Source organism: Octopus bimaculoides, chromosome 1 (assembly GCF_001194135.2).
Source record: "Octopus bimaculoides isolate UCB-OBI-ISO-001 chromosome 1, ASM119413v2, whole genome shotgun sequence".
In the NCBI taxonomy this organism is placed as follows: Eukaryota; Metazoa; Mollusca; class Cephalopoda; order Octopoda; family Octopodidae; genus Octopus; species Octopus bimaculoides.
Window position 1 is genome coordinate 52,991,527 of NC_068981.1, and position 10,426 is coordinate 53,001,952.

A 10,426-nucleotide genomic window follows, 5' to 3' on the forward strand; every position below is an offset into this window, starting at 1 on the left:
AATAAAAATTTACTTTTTATTATGTCATTAACATCCATATCATGGTATTGTTAATAGTTCTATTTACCAATTATGGATTTATAAAGAGCAAAAGTTAATCTAATTCAGTTTAAACTTTCTATCATCCTTGTCAAAACTGCAGTGTATATTAGAAAATTATTAATGAATTTTATAATGAAATCAAATTGAATAGTACAACTCTACTTTCATAAAATGGAAATTAAATTTTCACTAAAATATATTTTTTAATCAGTTTCATATCATGAAGACTATATCTGAAATGTGGTATTTCTTTTAAATATGATAAAATCATTATTATTACTATTATTATTATTATTATTATTGTTGTTGTTGTTGTTGTTGTAATATATTATAACTACTACTGCTAATACTACTACTACTACTATTATTACTACTACTATTGTTATTATTATTACTATTATTATTATTATTATCATTATTATTATGAATAATGTTTTTAGAAAAATTTAAGGTCAATAAAAATAAACGTATTCACCTTACAGTGTTAATGTTTGAAAATTAAACTATTTTTAAATGAAATAAATAATTAATGTCATTCATTTAGAAAAAAAAAAATAGATTGCATTACTTCAGTTTTTTCCATTATATATGTGATTTCAACATACGGTTCAAAAATTGTTGCTTGTTATTCAGTAAATTACTTAAAAGTGTATTCTTTCTGTAAATTCATATTCTTTAGTTAGTTTATTGTTTGTATATTATCTTTTCTAAATTATAATCTCTAACATTTTTTTTTAATCTGTTTTCTAACGTCCTAAATATTACTGCCATTTTAGGCATTTGCCTGGTTCAGTGACTTGCTGGTTGAACATACAGAATTATTCTGGTCACTTTTTGCTGTAGACATGGATGCAGCATTAGAAATGCAAGCACCAGATACCTGGGACAGTTTCCCTCTGTTCCAGTTGTTAAATGATTACTTAAGAAATGACGGTAGGTCTTTATTTATTTATTAATATAATGTTCTACCATAGCAAATATTTGATTTTTTTTAGAAATGTATTTGATATTTTATGAATATATGCAACGGACAAGTCATCAAAAGTTTAGACAGTTGCTAGACCTGTCTGTATATTTATATTTAGGTAATGGAAACTATCATTAGATAATGTATTTAGATATAATGAAAATCCAGTTTTGATAAAATTATCAATGGTTGCAAGTATTTTTGGTTTTTATATGTACATAGTTTTCATACATGCATATATATGGTATTAGGAATAAGGGTAGATCATGGCTACTGGAGTTCTGTGAAGCAAATGACCTAACCATCTACAATACTAATGTAAGGAAACCAGCCAACCACCTTATTACCTACTTGTCAAACACATAAGCCAAGTAGACTACATACTTACCAAAAAATACACCAAACAGCTGGTTCAGATTACCGAGACATTAAACAATGTACTACTCAATGTAGACTAGGATAAAAGCTAGACAGTCTCATAGGCAAGACAATCTGGCAAAGGAAGATATGGAAGCTGAAAGACCTTGTAGCAACATGTAATTTCCGTGATGTACATGTTGGTACAATGAGAAGGAAGAGGAGATAGAGACATACAACATAGAGGACAACTAGGAGTTCCTACATGTCTACTTGCTGTGGGCCTGATCTTTGCTTGAGAAGGATTTCAGGATAGAAAGAAATGTCCTAGTAAAACTGTATAGACAGAGCTATAAAAATTAAAGGATAGCTTTCATGATGATATATCATGTGAGTGTATATTTATACATATGTAAATATATACATGTATATATATATGTGCGTGTGTGTGTGTGTGTGTGTGTGTTTAGCTACATTTCTATACATTTATTATTTATATAGAAATATGTATATATATATATACATATCATTGTCATTATTTTAATGTCTACTTTTCTATGCTTGCATGGGTTAGACACAATTAACTGAAGCAGATTTTCTATGGCTGGATGTCCTTCATGCCACTAATCATCACATTCCCTCATGACTAAACAGGTTTTCACAGAGGGTGAGGAGCAAACAATATTGTTTGTATGATGGTGGTTCTCATTTTATGACCATCGTGCGATGTTAAGACAAGGAATCACAAACACACACATGCTTGTAGACACACACACACACACACAATTGAATGAGCTTCTTTCACATTCATTCACATCAATCAACTCCCTTCACAAAGCTTTGATTGGACTGAAGCTGTAGTAGGAGATACTTACCCAAGTTACCATGCAGTAGAATTGAACCTGAAACCATGTGGTTGGCAAGTGAACTTCTTAACCACACAGCCAAACACACATGTATCATATATATGTGAATATACATTATAGATATATGTATAAATGTATATATAACAGAAAAAGTAAACTTTGTTTATGGAAGATTCACAGGAGCAATAAACACAAGAATGCACAGAAAAATAAATTTTCTCAAATGGACAAGGGGATCCTTAGAGGTAGTGTATAGTTTCTGTTACCTGGATGACTTGATTAGCTGTGGAGGAGGATACTCTGAAACTATAGTTGCCAGAATGTGAATTGAATGGAGAAAGTTCAATGAGCTACTATCTCTGTTGGTAAAAAAAGGTCTCTCCCTCCACTCTCTTTCTCAGAGTGAAAGGCAGATTGTATGATGCTTGTATATGATCAAAAATGCTACATGTTAATGAAATGTGGGCCATGAATGCAGAAGACATGTGAAGACTAGAAATAATGAAGCTAACATTCTCTGCTGAAAGAGATTTGTCCAGTGTGTGCTGTATGGAGTTGGATGCAAAATAGACAGAAAATGTGGGTGTACTGCTTAGAGAAGAGAAGGAAAAAGAATTCTGCAAAGTAGGTGGAGATTCTTTTGGCAGGGACAAGAAGGATTGGCTGCAGTTTGGGAAGTGGGGATAGCTTGAGTGTCACATGATGCATGAAAACATCCTCTGCTGTCTTGTTTTGGAATGTGGATGAGTTTTCTCAGATGTTGTAGGCCTTGCCTTTTGCTTGAGCAGTCATGCCTGTTTGAAAATACTTTCTGTAAACATATTCCTTTTCATAAAATATTAGTTTTTATATAAGCATCTTCCTGCACCATCACTTGTAAAAAAAAAATTGCGACTTTTTTTCCTCTGTGCGTTGGTAAGAAAAATCTAAATTTTTTTTAATATATATTTGCAACATTAAATGTTAAGAATAGTGAATTAATTTCTTTGGGTGAAAAATGGCTACCTTGATATATTTTAGATGTAATATAAGCTTCTAAGCCCACAGTTCATTGAGCATATCAGTTACTGACTCTGCCTTCTGCAATAGGGCATGTTTATCATTTTAAAACCCTATTTCATAATCTTGACCTTCAGTTTAAAAATATGAAATCAAAAATGATTGTTTACAAAAGTGTATTTTCTAATTCATAGGAAAGCTGTCTTTATAACATGTACTTAGATTGTATAAAAATTTTGTATAATGTAAGCTAAAGAACATTAATTATCTTGTGACAGGCTGAAGCAGTAGTTTATCAAAAATATATGATATTAAGTTTAGATTATTTGTTTGTCTCCCAATTTACTGGATCATTTAGCTAATACTGAAATCAATGAAAGAGTCACTCTTGGTCACTCACCATGTATTAGGTTATTTGCAAAGTATTTGCAGTCAGAACTGATAACTGGACACTGACTTTCTTTTGTTAATGATTGGCACACTAGATCACTACTTTAAATGCATCACCATCCTCTAGTTCAAGTAAAGATGTATTAGAATATCAGTCCCCCACCCTACACATTTTTGTTTTCTTTTCACTTTTGAAAACCTTGTTGGAAGATTTGAACCCATCATTGCAAGCTATAGATATCATCATCAATTATATTTTACTCATGTTGCTTAGAGTGGTAACTGTATATCTCCTAAAGATGTTGAAAAGTATGGTTCACTTATACATATGTATATTGTGCTATGAAGAAAGTACCATCAGCACCATAAGCAATAGGAAAATAGAATCATTTAAACAATGAATAAAATGCCTTGTATTTTGTTATGGCCCTTTACATTTAAATTCCACCAAGACTGAGTTAACCTTTCATCCTTCTGAGACCTATAAAATGAGTATCAGTCAAACAGTAAAGTTAATATAATCAACTGTTCCTTCCTCCCCAAATTTTCAATCTTATGTCTATCCTGGAAATCATTGTTTACATAATTGCAACAATTCTCTTTAAATATCAATGTTAATTACAATACTTGTATATGACTGCTGTGAAATTAATTCATCAGATAACTGGAATAACTAATATAAACAAAAAAAAACTAATATGAACAAAGTTATCTTAGAGGTTAAAGAAAAAATAGTTAAAATAAAAAGCTTTTGTTGAAATTCCCTGAATTTAAGTGAGGAATAAATGTGCTCTGTTGATTGGCCAATTGGATCACTCTTTCATCTCAAATGTTCAATGAGGCTATTGCTCAAAATTGCGTGAAATTAGTAAAAATAAAATAAATAATGTGAAAAGACATCAGTTAAATTGTGCAATTGATTATTTTACTAATATTTTTCAGTTAAAAATTGTATGTTTTAGCGTAATTTATAAACTGACTTTTTTTTGTTATAGTTAACAAAAATTTAAGTTGTTGTTACCATCATTCTATTTCCTCTTGACCTTGCATTATTCTTGTGTATTAACCAACCACTTACCATAAAGGACTGAGTGCATTTTATTGTGGCACCAGCACTAGTAAAGTTGCCTGAAGTCCTCTCTATTCTATACTATATCATTTGCTTGAGGCAACGTGTCTATGAATGATGGATAGAAAAGAGAGAAAGAGAGGGAGAGAGATGACAGCAGGAGAACCAGGATGGGTGGATGAATATAGTAAGATTATGAAGTTATGAAGGTGGTGACAGAATGATTGAGTTAAGAGTATGCTGAAGGGGGAGAAAGAGTGATGGATTGTCATAGAGGTGTACAATGCTAAGAATAAGAAAGGGGTGTGAATAACAGCTTGGGGAAAATGGATTGATTGATGGAAGAGTGTTTTATATACAAAATGATCCAGTAGACTTCTTAATACACAGCTACAAGAGAGTTAGGATGATTAATTTGGTGGTAGTGAAGATTGAATATGAAAAGGTCCAGTAACACAGATGGCACGGTACAATAATTAAGAGAAAGGGTGAGTGCCAAAGAGATGAGAGGGTTAGACAGGCTCTATGTTATCCCTATATGTCTGGCAGCATGGTACAGTAAATGAGAAAGAACTACCTTGGTTATACTGACTGCATAGCACTATGAATAGAAGACTGGGTAAGTGTTTGAAGGATGACTGGTAGAGAGATGATTGGGTATCAAAAGGGCAGGAAAGAGGCAGCAGGTGTTGACTAAGGACATACTGTGCAGGAGGCCTAAAGTAGATATATGTCATACCACCCAATCTCCATCACTACCACCATTTTCAGTGTTTGCTTCAATATGCTCACATGGGTATGTAAGGCTTGTCCAGTACTGTATGTTGCCAATCATTGCAGTCCATTGTCATTTCTTGACAATGAATTTGCTAAATCATTTTATAGCTAATTTTATGAAAATAATATTCCAAAATGGAATAAAAATATATTAAACTAAAATGCTTATTTTGTTTCTTGTTTCATTGCAGATAATCTTTGCAACGGCAAATTTCATCAACATTTGCGTGATGTCTTTGCACCACAGGTTGTGAGATATGTTGATTTAATGGAGTCTTCAATTGCACAGTCAATTCATAAAGGTTTTGAAAAAGAACGCTGGGATGCACAAGGGTAAGATTACATTTGGTTTAAAAGATAAAAATATTTTTTCACATATATTGATTTTATTTTAATATCTATTTCTGATTTTCAAATAATTGGGTTAAAAATTGGAATGAGAAACAGAAAAATCATAGAAATTCAGAAGTTTACTTATAGTTAATTCATAACATTTAAGTAGTTGTTGCATATGTGATTAAATATATGCAAGGATAAATGCATGTGTGTATGTATAAGAGAGCGAATGGTGTAAACGAAAGTGAGTGATAAACTATTTGATTGTTTAGGAGTAAAGCAGTTGCCTATTGAGTTCTAGTCAAGATTGAATCAGTAAAGACATAAATCTTTAAGCTATTTTTTTTTCTTTGATAAATGATTTGATGCCATACGAAACAAAAAGTGGGGAAAGAATTTAATAAAATTGAATTTTTTACAACAACAACAAAAAAAAAAGACAGTTTGAATAATCTGTTAAAATATTTTCAAACTGAAATAATACATATTTATTTTGACTTTATTGAGAAGAAAATGAAATCATTGTTAGTGTTTAACCCTTTAGCATTTAAACCAGTCATATCCAGCCAAAAATTTTCTTACCTGTTCTATGTTCAAACTGGCCTGATCTGGCCTCTCACACCTACTTAAAAATGTCATTGAAAAATAAACAATCACATCATTGAAATCTCAAAGCTATGAGATAATGTATGATTAATTCAAATCAATGTGATTGAATATGTATTACATTTGATAGAGTAATCTAAATGCTAAAGGGTTAATGAATTCCTTTGCCTATTTTAAAAATTCATGAATTATATATAACAGTATTCAGTTTAGTTTTTTAATTATATTTTTTATATCCTAAAGTATTTTAACTGAAAGAATAATATTCAATTATCAAAATTGATATAAAGAAATCAGTTAAATGCATAGGCAAACAAAATTGAATAGAACTGAATATCTATACTGTATTACACAATATATTTATATATTTTAGCAAACATTGTAGGCCTAGAAAAATATAAACATCTTGTCTTTATATACAGTATCTTTGGGGATTAAAACAGATAGATCAGTTGGACAATTTTCAATCCCCTGTTGGAAATTCATCAATGACTCAACATGTTCTTTAACTGTCAACAGAGACACTGCTTGTAAACAAATTATTTTTAAGGACTTAAGTTATACTTAGCCAACACAATGTATACAGAGAGGTGCAAACACTTTGTCATTTTATACAATATCTTCATGAACAGGAAAAGATGGATTAGTCAGACTAGTTTCAATCTGTGTTGGGGTTTCTTCAGTGGCCAAGTACTGTCTTTAACTGACTACAGAGCTACTGCTTATTAGCCCAGTATTTTCAAGGGTTTATGTAAACTGGATAGACCAATTTGCATATATAATTCATTCTTGACAGTTGGCTGTATTAATGAATTACTAGTGTGTTAACAGTGTTTTGTTTCAATGTTACATTGTACTATAGAATATTCCTAGAAAGTTTTAATTAACTCTGTATATCGATTATAACATTCTGTCTCCATTGGAGAGTTTGCCTCATAATGCTGGAAATAAGTTTCCATAGGATGTGTCCCATCCCAGCCAACCACGTATCCTTATCTTGATTTGGATTTTGATAAGTTGCTTGTTCACTTATTCCCACATCTAACCCAAAGGATATTTTGGAGACATCTATTCATGAACATTTGGAGCTTGTCAATTGAAAACTTTGTGTGTATATATATATATATATATATATATATATATATATGTGTGTGTGTGTGTGTGTGTGTGTGTGTGTGTGTGTGCAAAACCAATCAGTAAGATCGGCCATAATGGATATATGATACTGTACACTTCAGTTAGTATATGTATATATATATGTATACACACACACACACACACACACATATAAGTATATCTGTATGTAAACATGTTTTTTATGTTTATTATGTATGTTTGTATGTGTGCGTGTGTGTGTGTGTGTAAAGCTTCATTGCATGGTTCAACATGGTTTCTAGGGTTGGAGGCTCCTCCTAACCGCCATCCACTTCACAGTGTTTACCGGGTGCTCTTTATGTGGCCCCACTGGTGAGGTCACCAAGTAACTCACAAGAAAAGACCCTTCAACTGAGGGATGGAAAATAGTACTGAGAGAGGTGGCTTTGTGCCAGTTGATATGAGTTTAAAGTATGATAGGAGGGTAGGCACAGGTGTGTTGCTGTAGGGAAGACACAAGTTACCACACTGTGTGGCTGAACCTAAACTATGTGGTTGGGAAGCAAACTTCTCAACCACAAGGCTACACCAGCTCCTATCCACACCAATGCAAATGTAGTAGTAGTGTATTACGAAACTACCATATATTGTGTAAAATATTAGCTGGATCTGAGCTGTTTATTTCAATTAAATGTAAACAATTTTGCATAAACTAATAAATATACTAATATTGATTCAATATTAGTATATATATGCAAGCTTGCATTTTACTTACACTTCATAAAAAATGTACCCCCTATGCAAATGTTTACATTACTATTTCAAATTAAGTAAAGACAGCATATTAAAAATTAAGATTTTTTATGTAATGTAAATGTCATAATTTAGTATTCTTTGTAATTTCTTGTGTTCAAAATATTATGATATTTTCAAGCTACTTTTTAATCAGCTTGTCTTCTGCTTGTATTACATATTTCCAATACTGAGTCTAAAAATAAGTTCAATAAAATCCTATTTGTATAACATCAGTAAATACATTTTATTGGTTTTTAATCTTCAGTAAAGTTAAGCTAACTGAACAAACACTATAAGTTTTAATGGTGAACTAAATTAATTTATTTACACTATAATATACAATTTGTATCAGATACCTGGTTCAATTCATTAATTGAACTTACAACCAAATACATGTCCTAATAATGCATACAAATGTATTGAATTGCAGAAATCATACAAATGTAAACTATTTTAAGACTTAATTATCTTTATTAAAAAACTTGGAAATATTTTCATCATTGTCATATGATATGTAATTATCAAAAACCATGAATGTTATATAAGATAATATTGGACTATATTAGGGATCCATAATTACTTAAAAGTATAATTTTTCTTTATATGTTGAAAACTAAAAGCTGGTCAAAGTTTCCTGCTAACTACTCTTATAGAATTGCACAAGATTACTTAGCAGTAAGAGCACCCAGTTTTGAAAGGGTAATGATATTTTGTGGTACTGATATCTGTTTGAGCATGCTGAATAATTACTCAGCATGTCATATCTCTATTTTGATGAAATTTCAATATGTTCAATATTCTATAACTGAATTTTTAACTGAAAATTATAAAATTGAAAAGAATCAAAGAATTGATGGGCATTTTTGATAGGCCCTAGAAATGCCTATCAACACATACATATTATTTGTTTGTGTATACCTATATACATATTCATCCATATATGTAATGTAGTAGTTGTGACTGATGCCGGTGCTGTCTGACTGGCGCGTAAAAAGCACCATTCGAGTGTGACCAATGCCAGTGCCACCTGCCTGGCACCCATGCTGGTGGCACATAGAAAACACCATTTGAGTATGATCGATGCCAGTGCTGCCTGACTGGCTCCTGTGCTGGTGACATATAAAAAACACCCACTACACTCTTGGAGTGGTTGGCATTGGGAAGGGCATCCAGCTGTAGAAACCTTGCCAAATCAGATTGGAGCCTGGTGCAGCCTCCCAACTTGCCAGTCTTCAGTCAAACCGTCCAACCCATGCCAGCATGGAAAGTGAACGTTAAATGACGATGATGATGATGATAATGATATGTTCTTAATAAATACAATCAAATCTGAACCTTTGCACCCTTGCAGCTCTGACTTTTCCATTATTATTATATACATCACAGCAAGAACTAAAGTATTGTTGTTTTAGAGGTTTAATTCATTCAACATTGCTCATTTGACAGAGTGATGTAAAATGATATTTTTAGGTTCTACCATTGAGAGCTGAGTAACATATAGGACTCTACCCCATTGATGGTTGGGGTGGATGGTTTGTCTTTGATAGATGAACAGCTTAGTGAGATTGCTACGATAATCATTATCAATATCTTAGTATTGCTAGTGCTGTTAAGCAGAAGGTTGTTACATATTTTGAGCTGAAAGATCTTCAGAAGTAATTAGTTTTCATGGGTATATTTTGACACTATATCTTGTTTTCTAGCTTACCATTCATTTAGTAATTTTACTTTATATAATCATGTAGTTTAGGAGGCATAACTACAGGGTTTTACCCCCCAGATTTTGGGAGGTCATAACTTTCAGAAAAATGAATATTTTTTAATGAAATTTTCTATGCATATAGTATGTAGAATCCGAATATACAAAAATTTTACTATGTAGAATCCGAATATACAAAAATTTCCGGTGAAAGTGTTTTGGAATGGGGGTGGGGGACAATTTTCGGAAATTCCAACAGAGTCCACTTAAATTCTTCTTAACTTCCAGGAAAATTAATATTTTTTCGTGAAATTTTCTACAAATATACCTTGATGTATGTACATTTCGAGCAAGTAGGAATTTTGAAGGAAACAACTGCAGGTTATTTTTGAGAAGCGTTCCCCACTCGGTGGTGTTTCGGAGCAAGT

The 10,426-nt window shown here is 31.8% G+C and overlaps 1 protein-coding gene across 12 annotated transcripts in view; it reads left to right on the forward strand.

Annotated features, from left to right (window-relative positions):
• The window catches only part of LOC106881656 (calcium-dependent secretion activator 1), a 231,207-nt gene that overhangs the window by 165,248 nt on the left and 55,533 nt on the right, over positions 1 to 10,426 (forward strand). For all 12 annotated transcript variants that reach the window (XM_052966562.1, XM_052966566.1, XM_052966571.1 and 9 more), the window contains 2 exons: positions 819 to 975; positions 5,659 to 5,800. In XM_052966562.1, coding sequence (XP_052822522.1) covers positions 819 to 975; positions 5,659 to 5,800 — 299 coding nt within the window. The remainder of the gene's footprint in view (positions 1 to 818; positions 976 to 5,658; positions 5,801 to 10,426) is intronic.